The following is a 23,117-nucleotide window of genomic DNA, read 5'->3' as shown; positions in this document are numbered from 1 at the left end:
TTTATTTCTCTACATATCGTTAGCGAAGTGTCCTTGTACGTTACAAAACTCACTTCCAATATTTTGTGGTTTGACCTGTGTTTTGTAAAACCATATTCAATCTTCGTGGTATGTTTACCACCCGGTTTTCACGAGTAGAAGCTGGACTAGCATTTCACGCTGCCTGTACGACATTCCATAAGTCTGTTTTATTCTTTGGATGATGCTTTGAAACCTAGACATTCCCAATCTTCCATAGAATTTCTAAAGGATTTAAATTAGGAGTCTACGATGGTCAAACTAATAATTTAATTTTTTCGTTTAAAAATCATCTTCGTGTTTTCAGTACTGTATGTTTAGGATCGTTATACTGCATAGAGATCCAGCAAAGTGGCATGTTTTCTTCGACATATGGAAGCAAAATCGACCACCTAGGTACACAGGAAACTTTATTCTACTTCAAAAGCGGCACATTTTGGCAAGAACTGAATTTTCTAAAAAGTTTTTAGATTAGGGTGCAACTAAAGGGCACATCGTGTTTTGGTCGGATGAGTCGAAATTCAACCTTTTTGTTTCAAACGGTCAGCAGCTGGTGAGAATACCGGTGAAAACTGCCTTCAAAGCACAATTAATCACGAAAGTAGTAAAATTTGGAAATGACCACAAAACGGTATACTACTGTTTTCTGATGCTGGTATGAAACCCATTGATTTTATAACATAAACTATGAATATCAACGACTGTGTAGATATTTTACGTAGCGCAATGCTTCCGTATGCCAAAGGAAACATGCTTTTTCGTTGGAGAGTAACGATCCTAAACATACAGCATTGAAAACAAGAAAATGATTTTCAAACGAAAATATAAAATTATTAGTTTGACCAGCGCAGACTTTTAATTTAAATCCTTTAGAAATTCTATGGAAGATTGGGAAAGTCTAGGTTGCAAAGCATCATCCAAAGATTAAAACAGACTTATGGAACGTCGGACAGGCAGTGTGAAATGCTAGTTCAGCTTCTACTCGTGAAAACCTGGTGGTTAGCATACCCGGAAGATTGAATATGGCTTTACAAAACAAAGGACAAGCCAGGAAATTTTGAAAGTGAGTTTTGTAACGTTAAAGGTCACTTTGCTAACGATATGTAGAGAAATGAAGCTAATTTGGATTGTTTTGTATATATATTTCAATAGAGTATTTATTTTTGTTGTCACTTTAAAAACACTAACTCACGCACAAATTTTGGAATCACCGACAAAAAAAAAATCTTCAGTCATTTCTCCGTGCCTCTTTTAAAAAGAGTGTCTGCGGATCATAATGACGTAACATAACATCATACAACAATCAAAATCAGTGCGCAAATACGAAAAATTATCCAACACAAAAAGTGTATTTATTATTTTCTCCATGACTGTATTTCATTTTTCTGATTTCTTGAGTTCAAAATAAGATAACAACAGAATGATGAGGAAAAATATAATGGTTGTAGCAACAACATAAACGGAGCAATATCTATCGATCAGAAAGAGAACAAAAAACATGGTTTTTATTAGTGGCGCTTGAATTGACAGTTGTTGAAAAAAATCACATTACGAACGTCACATTATAAAGCTGAGGCATTAGTCAACAATTGCAAATCAGTAAATCCGTAATGCAAGCAAAAGTTAAAGAGAAAAAATCATTTTTCTAAAAAAGTAAAAATAGGAACCAAAAACAAAGACACTGAAAGAAGAGAATCAGAAAAGAAAAATTAGAAACAAGAAAAAATGAGAAAACGGAAATATAAAGCGGAGGAGTTTAAGAAAAAGGGTAAATGAGGAAAGAAAAAATAAGAAAAATATAAAAGGAGAGCGGAATGAGCAAGGAGAAATGAGAAAAGATGAGTCAGGAAAGAGGCAGGGAGAGAGAAAGAAGAAACAGAAAATAAAAAAAATAAAAAAATTACAAATAGAGGAAAAAGAACAAATAGAACTTTTTATCAACAAATAATAAATAAAAAAAGAATGTAAATAAATTCACAAGATATATTAAAAAAACAGCAAAAGAATGAGGAAAAAGAACAACTGCAAATAAGTTGAAAGAAATAAATCTCGAAAAATCTTTCATTAAGGATGAGTAAATTTGACCAAGAAAGCTGAAAAGGAAAAAAATCAAAAGCAATCATAAAATGAGGAAGAAATGGAGAGACATCAGAAAAGAGAAAAAGAATTGGCCCTTTCCGCTTCTTTGTTTCGATGTGTGAAATCTTCGGAGTTAAAACCGAATAACACTGATCGACAAAAGCAAAAAATGAAAAAAAAACAAACTTTTAAACAACGGAAAAAATAACATTGAAAAAAAGACAGAAACTAACAACCGTGGAACATTGAAAATTGTGAAAAAAAAACGAAGGAATGGAAGGAAGAACAATTAGTAGCAAGACGATAAACGATGAGTAAATTAAATCAAGGAATGTACACAGCAAAAAAGAAAATGTTATCAAAGAAAGATAGGAGAAATGAAGAGAGTTAAAAATAAAATAACAACAGTATGAAGAGAAGAAATAGGAAGGTTGTTACAACGGAAGAAAAGTGGTAATATCGATCGATCAGAAAGGGAATAAAAAACATCGTTTTTTTATTAGCGGCGTTTAAAAAAATAACATTATAAACGTCTTATCGTAAGCGGAGGCATTAGTCAATTATTCCTAAAACATGAAAAAGAGAAACAAAAAACAAGGAAAGTGAAAGAAGAGAATCAGAGAAGAAAAATTTTAAACAGAAAAGAAAAAAAAATGTGAAAAAATAAGGAAGAAGCAATAAGAAAACAGAAATATGTATACAGCAGAAGAGTTGAAGAGAAAGGGTAAATGAGAAAAGCAAACATAAAAAACTTTGAACGGAAAGAGGAATGAGGAAAGTAATTAGTGAAGGAAAGAAAGAGAGGGAATAAAAAATAACAAATGAAAAAAATGAAGAAATTACAGAAAAAAAGGACAGAATTAAGCAAACGTGAAATATAAAAACAGCGAAAAATGAGGAGAAGTGACAATTAGAAAGAAAGCGTGGCAAATTGTTAAAAAACGGTGAGTGAAATTTAATCAAAAAATGTAAAAAACCCAATGACAAAATGACCAAAAAATAATTAAAAAGTAGAGAGAACTAAGCAGAGAGAATAACAATTGGCTGATTTTGTGAAAATTTCGAAATTTTGTGGGAAAATTTCGGAATAGGGTGTTTTAGGGGTATGTATATTATTTTTTCTTTTGATAAGAGATGTCAAAAGAAATACATCTCTACTGATTTTTCTTAATTCAAACTGCAAAACTATTGAAAAAATCGATTTCGAAAAAACAACTGATTTTAAGACATACCCTACCGTCGAGAAATCAGGACTCAGGGAGGCCAGGTCAAATATCTTCACACTCCACAAAACAATGTCTTTTATCATAGGAAATCTGTAAACAGGGGACCGTTTACAAAACTTTCAGTGACACATTAAATCGAGTGCGTTTTATCAACCGACTATTAGGCTTCCACCTATTCACACGCGCTCAAATGTTTTCAATATTAAGACATGTCTTCAATTCTGGCATCCCTGTCATGACACGTAAACCAGGGTTATATTTCCCAAAAGCCAGCAACAGCAATGTCACTCTGTGCACTACTTGCCAGTTAGTGAAAATTTAAAACAAATATAATTTTTCAATTTTAGAATCAAAGAAAACTTGTAGAGATCTAAGACAAATTACGTAATGCCTACTGAAAGGTCGGTTATCGATTAGTATAAAAAAAGCAGGTATTTTTTCAAATTAAAACCCCCATTCAAACCGAATAACTATTTCGGATATTACGACGTAGAACACTGGGAGCGTCCTGGAGCTATGAGAAAATTCGTTGCCGCAAAAATGGTTACAACCTTATCACGGGAGCTCTTTAAAAAAAAAAAAAAGGGTAAAATTCATGAAAGGATACGACAAAGTGATTTTTTTGCACGACAAAGCTCGACTTCATGTTGCACATGTTGAGACGAAACACGATTGACAGGACCGAAATTGGAGAAAAAAAAAGAGGACTGAAGAAAGAGGAAAGAGGAAACAGAATAGAGAAAATATAAAAGAGGAAAGAGGAAAAAGGAAAGAGGAAAGAGGAAAGAGGAAAGAGGAAAGAGGAAAGAGGAAAGAGGAAAGAGGAAAGAGGAAAGAGGAAAGAGGAAAGTGGAAAGAGGAAAGAGGTAAGAGGAAAGAGGAAAGAGGAAAGAGGAAAGAGGAAAGAGGAAAGAGGAAAGAGGAAAGAGGAAAGAGGAAAGAGGAAAGAGGAAAGAGGAAAGAGGAAAGAGGAAAGAGGAAAGAGGAAAGAGGAAAGAGGAAAGAGGAAAGAGGAAAGAGGAAAGAGGAAAGAGGAAAGAGGAAAGAGGAAAGAGGAAAGAGGAAAGAGGAAAGAGGAAAGAGGAAAGAGGAAAGAGGAAAGAGGAAAGAGGAAAGAGGAAAGAGGAAAGAGGAAAGAGGAAAGAGGAAAGAGGAAAGAGGAAAGAGGAAAGAGGAAAGAGGAAAGAGGAAAGAGGAAAGAGGAAAGAGGAAAGAGGAAAAAGGAAAGAGGAAAGAGGAAAGAGGAAAGAGGAAAGAGGAAAGAGGAAAGAGGAAAGAGGAAAGAGGAAAGAGGAAAGAGGAAAGAGGAAAGAGGAAAGGGGAAAGAGGAAAGAGGAAAGAGGAAAGAGGAAAGAGGAAAGAGGAAAGAGGAAAGAGGAAAGAGGAAAGAGGAAAGAGGAAAGAGGAAAGAGGAAAGAGGAAAGAGGAAAGAGGAAAGAGGAAAGAGGAAAGAGGAAAGAGGAAAGAGGAAAGAGGAAAGAGGAAAGAGGAAAGAGGAAAGAGGAAAGAGGAAAGAGGAAAGAGGAAAGAGGAAAGAGGAAAGAGGAAAGAGGAAAGAGGAAAGAGGAAAGAGGATAAACGAAGGGAAAAGAAAAAAGGAGAAAGGGAAAAGGAAAAGATGAAAGAGCATGGAGAATAATACAAACATGGAGCAATAATAGAAACATAAAAAATAGGAAAAGAACAACTAAGCCAAGCAAAACGAAAATAAGCAATAAAAATTCTAAAATATTGTAAATAAAACAAAGATAAATGAACTGAAGGTACACATAATGAAAGAAAGGGTTCAACAAGGAAGAGAAAATCAGTTTCAAACTCAATCAAAAAGTAGAGAAATAACACGACTGAATAAACCCCAGACACAGAAATCAGGAAGAAGATACAAAATTATACAAAAATAGAAACAAATAAAGCGGAAATAAGAATCATAAAATGAAGACGCAAAAGTGATGCAATAAATGAACAAAGAACGAAGAAACGGTGAGAAAAGATAGAAAAAATGAGTAAACTTCACCGTGTCAAGCAAGAAGAGTAAATAAATAAATAATAACGAGTGAACAGAATACGGAAATATATTCCAGGAAGAAAAGTTCAAAGATGATTCTACAGTAGAACTGTAGACAATCAAAATAAAAGATTGAGAAGGTGGATGAAGACGCGAAACAAATGTCAACAGACATGAAATGACTAATGAACAGTTGAAGATATTATTTGAGTTAGATGGAATGAGAGTGAACAACATGAATGAGTAAAGAGTAAAAGTAAACACAGACTAAGAAAACTCTTAGAGAATAGAAAAATGCATGAGAACAGTTGAAATGAAAACTAAAGCTAACAGAAGAAAATTAAGAGAGCAGAATAGAAATAAGAAATGAGAATTGAGATATGATAAATGAGAAATGAGAAATGAGAAATGAGAAATTAGAAATTAGAAATTAGAAATTAGAAATTAGAAATGAGAAATGAGAAATGAGAAGTGAGAAGTGAGAAGTGAGAAGTGAGAAGTGAGAAGTGAGAAGTGAGAAATGAGAAATGAGAAATGAGAAATGAGAAATGGAAATGAGAAATGAGAAATGAGAAATGAGAAATGAGAAATGAGAAATAAGAAATGAGAAAGGAGAAATGAGAAATGAGAAATGAGAAATGAGAAATGAGAAACGAGAAATGAGAAATGAGAAATGAGAAATGAGAAATGAGAAATGAGAAATGAGAAATGAGAAATGAGAAATGAGAAATGAGAAATGAGAAATGAGAAATGAGAAATGAGAAATGAGAGATGAGAGATGAGAGATGAGAAATGGCAAATGAGAAGAAGAAATGTGAAATGAGAAATGGAAAATGTGAAACGAAAAATGAGTTATGAGTTATAAGAAATGAGTAATTAGAAAGAAATGAAAAAAAAGAAACTAGTAATGAGAAACATGAACAAATAAATAAAGCGTGGAAAAACAAGGATGAAAATTTATGTTGAATAAAACGAAAATAAGTCAAAGTTGCGGAAAGGAAAAAAAATTGTAAGAAAATAAACGGTAGAGAAAAGATAAAAGAGGAAACAAACAGACTTGAGCATACTATAGAAGAAAAAATCGTCTGTAACTTCCGCAAAACTCAAAAAAGTGTTCAAAATGTTTTTAGCAAACAATAAATCCCAAATTGTCTTACGCGTTGTGTAAAACTTCTGGATGTTTTTTATCAAAAACTTCAGTTTTAAATAAATGATTCCACTTTGAAAACTTTCATGGCATTAGACAGTCTTAAGTGGTGTACTTCTAGTCAATTAAACCAATTCCCCCGTGATAAGCAGATTCCGGATTCGCCGTAAAACCGTAACCTGATTCCCACATACATTGTGATTCCGGCGTATCAAATTACCCCCAGCTGCACTCACCATTCGTTGAGTTGCCCCGCGCAGTGCGCTCGAATGATTGAAAATTACAGGCAAAGCTGCTGCCCTCAGCCCGGGAAGCAGAACGCTGCTAGGAATGTTGTCGTAATTCACTGCATTGAACGCGAAACGGTGGCAAACAGTCAGCAGGGAAGGCAAACTTTTCCTTTATCCCTTCTCCCCCACCGCAGTTGGTTTTTCAAATGGCAATGACTAGAGAGCGGAGAATTTCTTCAATTGTAAGTCATTTAAATTACAAATTAGACATCTGCTATGACAATGATTTGGCGTTGGCGTGCGCCTGAGAGCGCGTGGCAAAAACCGAGGCGAATCGTGATAATTGGTGACGTTTTTCCGGTAAGAATTTTCATTAAATTAACTTTAATTTGGAAAGTTTTGGGGGAAGCAATATCGGCGAATGTTTCTGTTCCATTAGCAGGCAAAGGATTCTTGACTAGAGTGACATTTTTTAGCCTAAAACTTTTTCCAACAAAAATGGAAGGAAGCAGCGAAGGGAATTTATCGGCTTGTAAGGTGTCCAAATTGATTCCGCACGTTTTCCGGGATACAAAACGGACGATTATTGCACCATCGTTTCTCCCTTATTGCAGCACTCGGTAAGTAATCGCGCCATTTCCACTCCGATTCCATTCCGCAAATTAACTCTCCCCATAAAGTGAGACCTTCAATTACCGTTCATGCCTTGCCTTGCCTAGAGCCACAGCCTAGCGCACGTGAAGATCAAGGAAAAGGCCGTAAAGTAGTAATAAAAGTTGCAACATGGCCGGACTTGTTCGGCCGCAAGAGGCTTCAGAAGGGTTTTTATAGCTCTATCGAGGCGTCTGCCTTCACTTTGCTGTTTTACACCCAAAAGTAAGGATGTACAATATTTCGTGTTCATACAAGTTTTTTTTGTTTTTGTACATAAAATTATTCAAGCTTTGTGAGTAATTTGACACTAATCTGAAACTGTACCAGTTTAACCGAAACAAACTTTTGCGTGTCAACCAAATTGATGACGGTATCGAAACAAAGCACCACTGGGCAGCAAACGGCGGCCAGCGATGGAAGGTTCAATGTTCTACATGACACCGATTCTGATTGGATTTTCTGGGAGGGATGCTTGTCCCTCGGCTTCCCACTCTCCTTGGCCGTGTATTCAATCACCAAATGAACTGAGTTTGCTACCGAAACTGGTGTGCTCAGCCAGCGATGTTCCACTTCATCTCAAACTGAAATGTTTTTTTTTTTTTGCAAAACTTCAAAAAAGCAAGAAAACTGTGTCAGTCTGCCAGCAAAAAGCTGGCATGAAAAGAGAAGCCAGACCAACATCGAAAAAAAAAAAAGAGAAACTTCCGCCGATGGTTCATTTTTGCATTTTCTTGTCACTTTAGTGGAAAAGTTTTCCCCGGGAAAGATAGCTAGAAACGAAGGAAAAAAACGTAAGTAAAGGCGAGGCAAGTTTTCTAACGTCGCCATCGTCGTTGTCTTTAAATTTATGCATGAGGGAGGAGGTGGCTTGTGTTCGCGTTTGCAGATCATCCCCGGCTAGCGTAGTTCAGTCGGAAGGTCTTCAACTTCGTACTTTCAGGCAGAGTTTACGGTATTTTAATGGAGAAATTCTTTGACATGCGAAGCGAAGTTTATTTAGATAAATTTTTATCGATTGTTTTGTGTAGCTTTGCACTACCTTTGCGAAGAATACTGTTAGAAAACTGTTTTCCAATTTTGTCTTTTATTCAAGCTTATGACGCTGGTACTGTCAATTAGTGGAAAGAATTGTTCCGTTGGAATCCAGAAAGTCAAGATGTGCTCTCCTACGACAGTTTTGTTGTTTTCCGTTTAGATAAACAGACAGAAGGATGGCGCTACCTTATGCCGTAACTCTCAGGGCAGTGAACTGAAATGTTACATTGTTTGCTAGTGTAATCAGCCGAAGGCCTATGTTACAAGAGCACTTTAACGGGCAAAAGTTGCTAGTGCCAATTATAATTCTCTCGGAATTCGTACCATATTTGCAAACTTGTAATTGTTTTTCTTTTCTGTAGAGTGAAGCACGAGTTGGCTTGCTGTTTTGCATTCGCCTCAGCAAATTGGCTCATACTTTATGTTGGGGTTTACCTCCGTGGCTTCCGTTTACTGCCACGTGAATGGCCTAACCAGAAGTTGCGATTGTGTGCCAGATGGTTGCTCAAAACAATATTGTCAATTATTTTCCGCTGTGGACCACGCTGAATGCCATGTAACTCAATCTGCTCCTTCGGATGGTCATGGTTGCAGTTCATAAAAATAGCACTTATTTGAAACATTAATTAAAACACTGTATTTTTCCCTTTCCGATTAAACAGTGAATGTGTATTAAATTGTTCTTGAGTTCTATCAGTCTTCCAGAGCCGCTTTCATCAAAGATCGAAATGGGAGTAATGATTGCTGCCGATCCGAAAGTGGTTCAAGGCGAATCGAGTCCAAAGGGCGATGTTTTATGCCAGAAGCGACTCCCGAATGATCCCGATACCGATCCTCATCGATTGGCAGATGAGCAATCTCGCTCTCACGGTGGTAATGACTCTTCACCACTTATCGGCAGTGGGTTCGGTGGACTGTATGGCTGATTCTAACCAGTGATGAAATGTGGAGTGTACTCTGTTGATCTTAAACACTTTATTTCAAATGTGAGCCCTTTTGAAAAGAAATGCCAAAAAATTTCACAAGCCAGGTCTTTTCCCGTGTTCGTGTAATTTCTTACCATTGATCATATATTCGATTTTTTTGGTGTCATTTCTAATTTATAATTTCACAGTTCTTATTTTTCATATCTCATATGAATTTCCCATTTTTTTCATTCCCCATTTCTCATTTCTCATATCTGATTTCTTCGCTTAGAGAGATTAGGGTTAAAATTAATTTAATTCATATACGTTGAAAAATTCCGCGTATAAAAAAAACCGCGTAATTTTAAAAAATCGCGTAAAAAAACTCCATTCAATAATAAGATCCGATTAAAAATAATGGCACGTAAGTAAACATAAACTTGAAAAATGATATAAAAATGGTAATAAAACACACAAAATGAGTTCATAGTGCTTCTAAAATGAAAATTCATCGAAGAACATGACAATAACTTTTTTATAATAATTTTGCCACATGTTTGAGCTTTCGTTCCTTAAACGGAAGTAAATCGCAACGACCCTGACTCGTATCGTTGCACAATTATTGATGTATTTTTGTTTCTTCTTCTCGAATCAACGGAAATTGCCTATTTGATTGATAATAACAGCAAATATATTAAAAATATGTATTATTTAGATTAATAAAACAGAATATCTTATAAAAAAGTACCCCAGTATACAGTCAAATCTGTTTTTGTGCGGCTTTTTTTATGCGATTATATTTTTTTTGTGCGACTGTTTTTGTGCGGCATATGAAAAAGGACCACTTCCGACAACATTTTCAGCCATTTAGTTTTTCCGATTCTTGAAATGAATTCCAACGCATTACAGAAGTGTTGCGTCCAAAAATTACTATTCTAGCCAGTTTTACGTAGGAAAAGTCACGAATTTCTTGCCTACGAAGGAAAGCGGTTGAAAGGATTAGCATGTTTAAAAAAGTTTCGTTTATCAATCCGATGTTTTAAAATTGTTCTCATAGGTATTCTACATCAGAATCAACAACTTTCGAGTTATTTTCAACTGAAAATTTGTTTTATGCGATCCCTATCCATCGCAAAAAAACAGTTTTTTTTTCAATAATGCTGTGGAAATATTGTTTTGTAGCTGCACGTGAAGTTTCAAATGATTTTTTTTTCATGCGATTTTTTTGTGCGGTCCCTATCCCTCGCACAAAAACAGGTTTGACTATATTTGAGACACGAACCTTCAACCGGAAGTAGTGAAATTAAAAAGGTCAACCTTTATACTGCCGTGAGATGACATTGTGACGTAGATCCAAGTGATCAGTTTTTCAGTACGGCCCGAAAACGAAAGAATTCTTCGTCACTTTTGTATGGAAATGTATGCCAACGTATGCCAACTTAGTTTTTTTGATTTTATGCAACGTATGAATAAGTAACAACGAAAAGGAAGATACCGAAAGATAGGTCTTCGAATAATGAACAAATTGGCATGAAAAACTCAAATTCGAGAAAGTGGCACTTACGTCACTTTGTCATCTCACGGCAGTATACTGGACAAATAAAAATAATAATAATATGTAACAATAATTTCTCGTTTTTCATTTCTCATTTCTCGATTCTCATATCTCATTTCTCATTTCTCATTCCTCATTTCTCATTTCTCATTTCTTGTTTCTCATATCTCATATCTCATTTCTCATTTCTCATTTCCCTTTTTTCGTTCCACATTTCTCTTTCCTCATTTTTCATTTATTATGTTTCCTCCCTTCATTTCTCATTTTTCGTTTCTAATTTCACATTTTTCATTTCCCAATTCTTATTCCTCATTTCTTATTTCTCATTTCTCATTTCTTATTTCTCATTTCTCATTCCTCATTTCTCATTTCTCACTTATCATTTCTTATTCCTCATTTCTCATGTTTTCATTTCTCATTTCTCGATTTTTTTTCTCATTACTTCTATGTTTTTTTTATCATTTACTGGTTCCTTTGCTTTTTATTCGCCAAGTTTAGTTTCATCTTAATAATGTTTCAATTTCTCGCGTTCTTTTTGGTTTATTTTCATGCATTTCATTTCTTAGTTCTTTATTCGAACGTCGCATTCGTTTCGTAGTTTTGTTATTTATTATACTTACTACACTACTCTCTATGATTTTTTGTTTTCTCTGTTAGGCAACACTACTTGTTTTCTGTTCCACTTATTTCTTACTTCTCAGATAACTATTTTTCTTCTCTTTTAACTCTCTTCATTTTAAAATTTGTTTGACAGAATTGTTTTTTTTCCTTAACTTCATTTGCCGAATTTTCTTTCTTTTCTCGTTTCTTTTATGCTAATTTATCTTTCGTCATTCGTTTTTCTTCTTAATATTTTGTTCCTCAATCTTACAAAGTCATTTTTTTCACTTCTTAACCGGATTTTCTCTTTCCTCTCTGCTCCATTCCTACCTCCACTGGTTTATATTTTTATTTCATCTGCTGCCCCTATTGAACTTACCTCCTTAAGTTCGTCTGGCATCTTTTCTTTTTCTGTATTATCTGTCTCGCTTAATGTCTTTTTACTTTTTCTTTAATACTCATTGAACTTTCTTCTTTTTCCTTTTCTTATTGTTTTTTTTATATTCCTTTTCTCTCTTTTGTTGTTTGTCATTATGTTTTCTTCTATCATTATTTTTTTCTCATTTTTAACTATTTTCTGTTTTTTTTTCTCCTTATTTCACCGTATATTCACTTTTTTTCTAGTTTTCTCCATTTTTTAATGAGTTTTAACACTTGTTGTGTGTTTTTCTCTTTTGAAAAGCTGTTTATAATTTGCTTTATGATTGGGTATTTGTCCGTTGTCATTTTTGCTGGTCCATTTCAACTACTTTTACTTTTAGTTTTTCTTCTTCTCATTTCACTGTATGTTAAGTTCTTTGTACAGGTTCTGTATTTTTTCTTTCGGTCTTTTCTTTTATTTAACATGTTACCTTATTTAGTTTGTCTGGAAGTTTTTTGCTTCGTTTCTTCCCATACTCACACTTCCTTCTTCTCTTCATATTGTATAACTTTATTTCTTCGGCTTTTCTCGATGAAGGTACTCGTTTTTCCCTACTGTTTCTTTTTTCTCTTTCATATTTCTTCTATCTCATTCCAAAGCTTTTAAGAGTTCCTGATAGTTAATTTTACATTATTCATATTATTTCACATGATTGCTATTTTCACTTTTCTCTACTCTGTGTTCACCATTATCCTTCTAAATATTTTAAATGCATCGTATGTCTTTTTCAGTTTTTTTTTATTTCCTCTATTATACTTTCTCAGGTTTTTCTTCTTCCTTTTCTCCACTTCAACTTCTTATTTTGTTCGTCTCAGTTTTCACTTATTACTTTTCTCTTCAATTTTCGCTACCACTTTTGCTTTACCCTATGTGTTTTTTTGTCTCTTCAGCCACTTTGGTAAATATTATATATATTTTTTGAACTCTTCATGTCATATATTTGTGCTTCTTTTTCTTTTATCTTATCCTTTATTAATCTCACATTTTCATTCCGAGGTTTCCTCATACCTAAATTTCCCTTTCTCATACATGTTTTCTTTTTCAATTTTCGCATTCTAGCCCCAGTTTTTTTTCACGCTTTCCTAGTGATCAATGCTACTCTTTCCTGGTTTGTTATTCATTTCTAGTGTTGGCTTCTCTTTTCCTTTTGTTCATTTTGTATTTTGTTCTTTTTCATTGTTTTTTTTTATTTTTTTACTATTTTTTGTCTGGTTTCCGCTTCCACTGCTCCAGTTATAATTCTGGCACTTTCCTCCTTCACGCATATTTTCTCGTCCTCTGTTCACCTTTTTCTCAGGGGTTTTTCCCTTTTGTACATGTCATGGATATATTGGGTTAGATTCCATATCTCATTCTTCACATTTCTCTCATTTCTCACGTCGCATTTCTCATATCTTGTTCCTTATTCCACCCTTTGAATTAAAAAAGGAAAGCCTTGGTGCTACATTCCGATTCGGAACTTGACCTTCTGTTTATTTATACAAAGACTTCGCAGCCGACTAATTAGTGTACAGGACAATTGCGGGGCTAACGCTACGATCCTACTGACACTAACAGTCTCTCCCGAGCCGAGACTCGAACCTACGACGACTGGCTTGTTAGGCTAGCATCGTACCTCGAGACCATCTGGGAGATCCCTTTGAATTACTAGTTTCATATTTTTTATGAGTCATTCAATATTTCGCACTCCTCATTCTCCTTTCCCTTTTTTATTTCAAATTTGTCCTATTTCTTCTTCCGATACAATTTCTCTTTACTGTTTTCTCATATCTCATTGCTCATTCTTATTTTGATTATTTCTTTCGTTCAGTTTTTTTTTGCTTTAAATTATTGATTAAAATATGGATTTGGCTTTTAATTTTCCTCTGCTGTGTTTTTTTTTCCTTTTTTCATTCAATTTCTTATGACTATTGTTTCCCCTTTTCTATCTATTTTCTGCTTAACTATTTTTTTCGCACGCTCTTCTAGTTATCAATGCTACTCTTAATTCATTTTTAGTGTTGGCTTCTCTTTTCCTTCTGTTTATTTTTCTTTTTTCCTTTATCGTTGTTTTTTATTTTTTTACCATCTTTGTCTGGTTTCTCACAGGTTTTTCCGTTTCCACTGCTCCAGTTATCATTCCGGCACTTTCCTCCTTCATGCATATTTTCTCGGCCTCTTTCCACCTTTTTTCTCAGGGGGTTTCCCTTTTGTACATGTCTTGGTTATGTTGGGTTAGATTTCATAACTCATTCTTTTTGTTTCTCTCATTTCTTACGTTTAATTCCTCATAACTTGTTCCTAATTCCTCCCTTTGAATTACTCGTTTCACCTTTATATGTGTCATTGATTATTTCATACTCCACATTCTCCTTTCATTTTTCTATTTCCGATTTGTTCTCTTCCTTCTTCCGTTTCATTGTCTCTTCTCTGGTTTCTCATATCTCATGTCCATTGCTTATTTCTATTTCGATTATCTCTTTCGTTCAGTTTTTTTTTGATTATTGATTTGGCTTCTTATTTTCCTCTTCTGTATTTATTTTTCTTTTTTGATTCAATTTCTCATCATTATTATTTTCTTTTTTTTCTCTCCATTAGCTGCTCTGCGTTATTTTCTTCCACCTTTCATATGCTCCATAACTCTTTTGAAGTTTTTTCTTATTTCCACTATTCTACTTTCTCAGATTTTCCATTTTTCTTTTTCCACTTCAAACTTCCCATTTTGCTTTTCTTAGTTTTCATTTTTCATACTCTCCTTAAATTTCGTTCCCCTTTTTTGCCTTTCTCTAAGTGTTGTCTTTTATTTTCTTTTCGGCCTCTCTTAAACTGTAATAAATTGCTTTTAACACTTTTAATCATTTCTTCGGTGAGTCATTATTGTTACTCCATTCTGTATCCATTTTTTTCCAATTTTTCACTTTTTACATTCCAATTTCTTGATTACATTTTCTCTCTCCGCTATTCTTTTTACATTTTCATGTTTTCTCATACCCAAATTTTATTCTTACGTTCTAGCCCCAGTTCTTTGTACACTGCTCCAATGACACATTCAACTTTTTCTCGTTTTATTTTTTTTTATTTATTCCTTTCCTCTCTTCTGTTCTTTTTTTATCCTTTGAGTAAGTTTTCTTTTTAATTTTTTTAATTTTTCTTTCCATTTTTTCGTCAGTTTTTCCACTGTTCCATTTATCTTTCTGGCGCTTTCGTTCTTCATATATACTTTCTCATCCTCTCTTCCGCTCTTTCTCAGTAGTCTTTTCCTTTAGTATATGATTATATTCAGATAAATTCCATATCCATTCTCCTTTTCTCATTTCTTATGTTCAATTTCTCATATCTTGTTTCTTGTTTCTCACTTCTTGTTTCTCATTTTTGATTCCGTATCAATCTTTATCGACTTTCTTTTTTCAATTCTGATTTTTTTTCTTTTTTCTCTTCTCTCTTTTTTGATTTGGTTTTTATATTTCCTTTTGATTATTTTTTCATCTCGTTCCCCAAGTGGGTCATTTCTAATTGTTTATTTGTTATAAACTTTTTTCTTAATATTTTTTTCTGAATAACACTCAGGTTGTTTCTCTGATACACTTCTTGTTTGTCACCTTTATTTGTTTGTTTCAAAATGTTGTTCTATTTTCCGCTTCTTTTCTTTCCAACTCCATGTTTACTCTTTCTCTTTTTTCATTTATGTTTTCTTTCCCCTTAGAAACTTCCTTGTAGCTCATATGTCAAATTGTAATATTTTCATTCGTCACTTCTATCATTGTTTTCCTCTCCTCTTTACCATTTACTTAACTGTTTTTCTATTATTTTTGTACAGGTACATTGCGTTCTTCAACTTTTGTTCATAAATGTTACTCCATCTACCGTTCTCATTGAAACTTTTTCCTTTATTCATTTCACTCTTTTTCTTCTTCTTCTTGTTTCTCTATGCTTTTCTTCTATCCCTCTTTTCCTTCTTCTAGTGTTTCTTATTGTTTTAGAATCCAATATTTTTTTCATCTCGCTTTTAATGCTGTTATTTTTTTTATTACATAATTGGTGTCATTTACTCATTCTGAAATAACAACTTTTCATGCTTTCAATCGAGAACTCGCTTTGATTATTCCATTTTGAGTTTTTTCTTTACTCACTCTTTTATTTACTTTCTTAATATTTAATATAACGTTTTATCGTTAAATCACTCTTAATTATTATAAAGATTCTCGCGTCTGATTCTCATATTCCTTTCGTGTTTCGTATTTTCACTAGAATGTTTCAGAATGCTTCGCCGAATCGATCAGCTTTCAAAACAGTGATTTGCGTTGCAGCTCTAAAATTAAGACAAAGGATTTTTATTCCTACTAACCTGGTTTCGAAACCCTGTTCGCTTGAATCGTGGAAACGCTAGACACAGCCTTCTAACCCTCGTCCAGCTAATTAATCAACCGGACACGGGCATATTGGAATCCGTGTCGTAAATCCCATCTTACACCCCGGGCGCCGTTATTAATAGCTGGCATCTCACGGATTGCCTACCGCAAGCTACATCTACCAACCAGGCACCGTGGGCGGGCACAGAGGAGCCACTTTGGGGTAACTTTTCCCTACGGACGTGACGCCCGGTACCGGTCAGACCGAGGTGTTTATCCGCAAGCCCAAGGGGCGGAATAAACAGCAGTGATATACGACTCTGCAGCCGGTGGGGGGAAGGATAGGATTCTTCCAGTCGATTTGTACACAGAGTCAGTGGCCTTCATGTGGTCGGAAACGCGAAGTATTAAACACATATATCAGAACGCGTTCGCGTTCTTCCCTAGGGAAAATGTGTGAATTGTAAAATACCCTGCGTCCTCTCTATCCACCAACCTAGAATTCAAATGGATGTTAATTTCTGGTTTGTTTTTTGGTGACATTTCTCTCCTGTAGGAAAAGCTGTTATTAATCGTTTGTATTTTCTTGTTTGTTGTGTACAAAATAGATATTTTACGAATATTAAAATTTCCTTCTTCTAATCGTATTAGCTTCAATTGTAAAAGTACAAAGAAAAACCTTTCAAAGCTTCCCAGAATTTATCAGAACATCAAATTTTCATCTCATCATCATATTTTATTATGTTCCCCAAACCGTATCAATTTCGCACATAATACCGAAACTCCGATACCCATCCTTCCTCGTATGCACCTTTTTCCACCCTGATCTGTTGTTAAGTGATGAATTGCAAATAACTCTACATAACCTATGTCAGCAAACGTCAGTCTATCCCGTTAGGAAGGATCCCGGTTTCCGGCCGCTATTCGAAGAATTCACTTGAGAAGCTCGCCTGCTAGAGCAGATCTTTTTGAGGGAAAAATGCCCCAAAAATGTAGAGCGAACATCTTTCTTCATAATTATTTTAATTTTTAACATTGTTTGGCAGAAAAAAACATGAATCGATTCAACGAGCGATGTTATTGGGCCTTTCTCATAGTGAAATTTGATGAAAATATTCATATCAAGCAGTGATTACTATACCTATTATTCCGAGAGAAAAGCTAGTAGGGAAAGATCATTAAAAATATTTTATCCGGCAAAGCTCTTTCCGACTTCTAATAGGCAATTATTATGTACCAAAGCGGCTTTCGTCGGCACTTTTCGACTAATTGCTTTTTTTTTCTTCTTTCTCACCTCGGCCAGTATCCTACCACGTGCAGGGACTGGACAGCGTTCACATCCAGGTCCCACAGGCGGTAAGTTTGGGCGGTTCTGCCGTGCTAATCTGCGAGTGTGACCTGCCGGACGAGGACCTGTACTCGGTCAAGTGGTACAAGGGAAAGCACGAGTTTTTCCGCTACACCTCGAAGGAGATTCCATCGATCAAAATCTTCCCGAAGGCGGGAATCAGCGTTAATGTGAGTTTGGGTTAACCTTAGCTCGAAAGTGGTTTGGTGCTGAGAATTCTGTCTCTTTCGCTTGTTTGCAGGTCAACCACTCGAACGCAAGTCACGTTATTTTGTCCAACGTCGAGCCTCCCACCAGTGGGAAGTACAGTTGTGAAATAACGGAGGCGGCACCCTCCTTCCACACTCAGATAGTAACTAGAGAATTGCATGTAGTAGGTAAGTTGCACCTACCCATCTATTTTTTAGTTTCCTCCACTAACGTTTCTGGGTTCCGATAGATTTACCCAAAAGCGATCCGGTGATAGTGGATATGAAGCCGTATTACGGTGCCGATGAGTTTCTGGAGGTTGAATGCATATCAAACGAATCACTGCCAGCGGCTCGGCTCGAATGGCTCATCAATGATCAACCACTGGGCAAGATTCAACCCCCGTCCAGGCTGGAGTTTTTCACCCTACCGGCGAATAGTAGTGCTAGCAGTAGCAGCAACAACAATGGTAGCTTTGAGAGTCATAGCAGTAAGAAACCAACAAAGTCTTTCCTGCACAGAAAAACGGTCCCGAAGCAACCGGTTTCGGAAGACGACGATAGTAACGCATTGCTGCAACAACAGCCACCAAATCACGAGTTTATTGTGCCGGTGGCAGCCGCCATTGTGGCTTCGGCAGCGGCTCTGCAACTGACGGCCAGTACGGCAAGTACGCAGCTCGCGACGGTTGGGTCGTCCCCGACGGCGACACGAAAAGGGTTCACCAGCGGACGCTACGAACGGTCCGTTTCGAGGCTGAAACTGTTGCTCGGACACGAGCACTTCGCCGGAGGGAAGATTCGGGTGAGTAGAAAAAATTGTGATAATTGAGGGATTTCAAGCCAACTAGTCACGTTGGTACCCTTTCAAGTTTCAGTTAAAACTGGGCACCCCAATTTTTCGACGTTTTACTCAACAATACTAGGACACATTCTGTGGAAATCAAAATATGTAAGCGTGTCAAATTTCAGATACTAATAGCGCTTATGCTCCTGTACGGAATGTAACAATAGATGTTTCATTTAAATGCTACCCACTTGGAAGAGCATAGCTAAAAAATTACAAAACTCTACCAACGGGAGTTACAAACATGTTTTGATACGATTTAGTACAATTTTTTTCATATGCTTCTGAAAACAAAATTGAAGCTGAAGTTGTTTTGGAACAAGTATAACAATTGTTTCTATCAAAAGCTTTCCAACAATGGTTGTTGTTGTCCTTTTCTATATGATATCTTATTTTGCTAGAGAGCTCATACGTTAGTAACAGAGTTTGATATAGGTTTCATACTAGCAGAATCATTTTTGGTATAACTTCTGTTATTTCAACACTTTGAAAACACAATTTGAAAGGTTTTTCTCAAAACAAACTAACAGCTTCTATTACTTTTTTGTTTAGCCTTTCTGATCGGGTATGTCCAAACATTTTATAACATAATGAAAAATGTTGAGGAATATTTTCATGGTCGAATATATATTCCAAGTATCGCATTGTGCAGGCATGTCATCAGCTCAATTTAAGTGCACGAAAAGTTAATTTGACTTTCACACTGAGGAGAATGCCTGCAGCCTAGACACATTTTTTCAAGTTTAAATGTAATGAAGAAGGTTGTAATTTCCTCCTCTCATTAACTTCGCCTCTGATTCAGTAAAGTTAATACCACGGGAATATACCTCCTATTTGAGAACTCACGTACACAGATTAACACGAGGATTAAGTTTGATGTTTAAGAGCTTACAACAAACGAATTCACTTTGCTATATCCCTCTTCTTCTCCACATTAATAAGTTAGATGTAAATTTTAAGTTATTGAAACGTATACGCTACTACTATAATCGGTTGAGAAATTTTAGAATGAATAAAGGTTGACATCTCCTGCCTTTCCTTTGAACTCTGCTTAAATCCTATTGTTTGTAATCTGAAATCGGCTTAACTATTCAGGAAATATGACCAAAATAGTGCCAAAACTCAAAACTCATTAAAGGACCATGATTTGATTTTAGACCAAATGATTTTAGATTAATTGTAACCACATAATGTGCCTAGGTAGTTACTCACCAAATACGTCCCGGTGTTCAGTTTTTTTCAACTAAACCGAATTCCGTCATGCGACCCTTTTTTACTGGATTTTCCTGGAGAGCTAGTTCTCCAACCTAAACCTTATCAGTTACTCAAAATGTAATTCTGTAGGGGTGCATTCAAGCAGGTTTTTATCAGTTATCTCAAGCATTGAACGTTGAACGAATTTCGAAATAAAAGCTGAAAGTCGATTTATTCTCCGGTATAATATTAATTTTTACTACGCACTCAGATGTTATTGCCGAGAACTCAACAGCTGATAAACTCAGTGAAATGTTCTACAAGTTTTCGGCAGAATTTTCAAGAACTTCGGCAAACGAAATTTTATTTAATTTAATGATTTACGGTAGATCGACATATTTGCTGAATGTTTGTCGGTATATATTTCTGACATTTGTTGAAAATTTCGCCGAGCTCCATCAGCTGCTTTGAAGTTTGCCGTTAAGTTAAGTGTGTAGGATGTATTACGTAAGTAAAGTAATATTTATGAGCTTTGAAGTAAACTGAAGGGAAACAGGGGAACTGCTCCATTATCCATCTCAGCCCATATATTCATCTAATATAACATGAAAACACAATTGTAAACAGGAGAAAAATGCATATTTTCTAACTAAACCAATCTGCTAATCCATGGAATAGATTCTTCTTAATTCACTCTAGATTTCTCATAAAGTAGAATCCTCAAAAACTCACTTAAAAGCTCTAAATTTGATATTATAGTCGGGAATCTGCACTCGAAAATTTATTCAATTCAATCACCTACCTCAGAAAACAAAATCCGCGCATTGTTCTATACGGCTATAACGGGACTCGTACAACTGCCAACCAAAGTTTTTTTCATCACTAGCGGACCACTTTTTATTTTAATCACTAAACAAAATCACTCACTACACGAAGAATACTTCAATCTTTGAAATGTTCACTTCAACTTTCCAAAAACCAACTTGAATCAGCAGAAATATATGAGATGAATTTCTAAATTTCAACTGCATGTATTTTCATCTGTTTTCACTGCGTTGAAAAAAAATCAGAAGTTTCCAAATCAGTTTCTATTGATCCGAAAAAATCATACTGAAAATGTTGAATTATTCCGACATAATTGACATAAATCGACAGCACTACAATGGTTACCTAGATTACCAATTTTGCGCGTAAACAACTACAGCGGATACCTAGGTAACCTGCTACGCAGGCTGCGGCTACGTTCATTCTTGATAATGTGATTTATTCATGATTAACAGTGTGATGAATATGGGGACGTCGTTGGATGAATAATTGAGCAGTGATTCATGTTTTGAGATGGATATGGAAGCGTTGTAAAAAATGGTTTGTTCAACAAAATTAAGGATAAATCTAACTAAGTTGACTAAATATACAATGCTGAACGATTCCATAAGAGCACGTAAGCGTATTTTGTTTATTTGTTCAATGATTTCGTGAAAATTTGGTGTTTAATCCGTGCATGCTTCGTGAATATCGGCTTAATGACATGAATAATGGAGCAGTTCCCTACTATTCTGAAAAAAAAAATCACACTAAACATTCTGTTCTCTATGTTGTTTATATTCGAAACAACCGTTTGTGGAACACGTGTTCCATGGCTACTACGATTGAGTAAAGCGCATGAACTTCATGCTATCAGAAAAACTTTTGTGAAAATATGTTCTTGTTCTCTTAAACTGGATGAAAAAGTATTTATCGCTAGTTTTCGCTAAGCCAAACCTACACCATTTTGAAGCTTATGAATTTACCTTTCGAATGAAACCTATTGCATACCGGGCTATCATGGGCAACTAAAGTTTCAAGGTATATTAAACCGGCAATATGTGTATCAGACAACTATTAAGCACAATACACAAACCTCTAGCTGTTTGGAAGTTTTCGAAATCAGCCCAGCGCACAGTGGTTCGAATTGTATAGCAAGGCCGGTCATAAATCATTTTTGTACAGTACTGCTCTTGAAAACTACTGAAATCGACAGAATTAGGTTTTCTTCGACTATAACAAACTTTTCTGGGACTGCCATCATCCAACTTGTTTCAATTTTTTGGCATTGCCATTATTATGCCGGCATCATAGGATCTAGGGAAACGCATAATCGAATATAGGGAAAAGTTTGACCATTGAATTTCAAAATACGGCAGCTTTCAAAAGTTTTGCCTTCTCGAAAAAAGTCCTTATGCAAAATTTAAGCATAAACTGATTTCGTTAAGTGAACCCTCAAAGCGATCAAAGTTTGATTCTTCTTCTTTTACGTTATTTTCCTTGAATAACTTCAAACAAATTTGATATTTTTTCAGGAACCTCCCGTATTTCAACACCAAATATCATAATTCAAATTAAGATAAATGTTTAAGAATAAATTCGTAAAATTGAGCTGAATGTACTACCACCCTTCCAAGAAACTATGTAAAAAGTATGAAACTCAAACGAAAAAGTAACCATGTTTAGCCGCTTGTCTTCGACTAACGGTCTTAAATCTTTCGTTTGGTGGCAATTTGGCGATAGTATCTCGCGCGGAACATATTTTAAAGTTTACATGAAATTATTTTAAAGTTTACATGAAATTAGTGGTGCTCTCTGACTTTATTACTACGTTCCCTCTTACGACTAATTATGATTACAGTTTAGCACATACCTATCCAAACAACACCACAATAGCAAAACAAACCTGTTTTCTGAAGGCTTATGATGAAAATAAACAGATGAAGCAACTGAATTTGTTCTACAGTGGATATGTACACAATGTAAATAACACGTTTGTTTAAGTTGATTTTGCAAGTGTCAAACACCTTCCCTTATACTTACCAAACAGTCCCAAGCCGTGGTGTAGCCTTTGCTGTACGTAAGAGTCGTCTCCATTCCACTCGGTCCATGGCTGCAGTTCGCCAGCTCTGCAGTCTGCGTAGGGTCCGCAGGTCGTCTTCCACCTGATCGATCCACCTTGCCCGCTGTGCACCTCTCCGTCTCGTCCCTGACGGATTGGTTTCAAGAACCATCTTTACCGGGCTGTAGTCTGACATCCTTACAACATGCCCAGCCCACCGCAGCCTGCCTATCTTAGCGGTGTGGACGACAAATGGCTCCCCAAGCAGCTCCTGCAGTACGTGGTTCATTCGCCTTCTCCACACTCCGTTTTCTATCTGCAGTTCATCGAAAATGGTACGCAGCACCTTCCGCTCGAACACCGCAAAGGCGCGTTGGTCCTCCACAAGCATAGTCCATGTCTCATGCCCGTAGAGGACTACCGGTCTGATCAGCGTCTTGTAGATGGTTAACTTGGTGCGGCGGCGAATTC

General features: G+C 35.7%; 1 protein-coding gene across 1 annotated transcript in view; it reads left to right on the top strand.

Moving 5' to 3' along the window:
• The window catches only part of LOC129729929 (uncharacterized), a 133,456-nt gene that overhangs the window by 61,793 nt on the left and 48,546 nt on the right, over positions 1 to 23,117 (top strand). The window contains exons 3-5 of the mRNA XM_055688850.1: positions 17,507 to 17,721; positions 17,793 to 17,928; positions 17,991 to 18,544. Coding sequence (XP_055544825.1) covers positions 17,507 to 17,721; positions 17,793 to 17,928; positions 17,991 to 18,544 — 905 coding nt within the window. The remainder of the gene's footprint in view (positions 1 to 17,506; positions 17,722 to 17,792; positions 17,929 to 17,990; positions 18,545 to 23,117) is intronic.

Source organism: Wyeomyia smithii, chromosome 1 (assembly GCF_029784165.1).
Source record: "Wyeomyia smithii strain HCP4-BCI-WySm-NY-G18 chromosome 1, ASM2978416v1, whole genome shotgun sequence".
NCBI classification, from domain to species: domain Eukaryota; kingdom Metazoa; phylum Arthropoda; class Insecta; order Diptera; family Culicidae; genus Wyeomyia; species Wyeomyia smithii.
The sequence above is the reverse complement of the archived record's forward strand: the minus strand, read 5'-3'. Positions and strand labels throughout refer to the sequence as shown.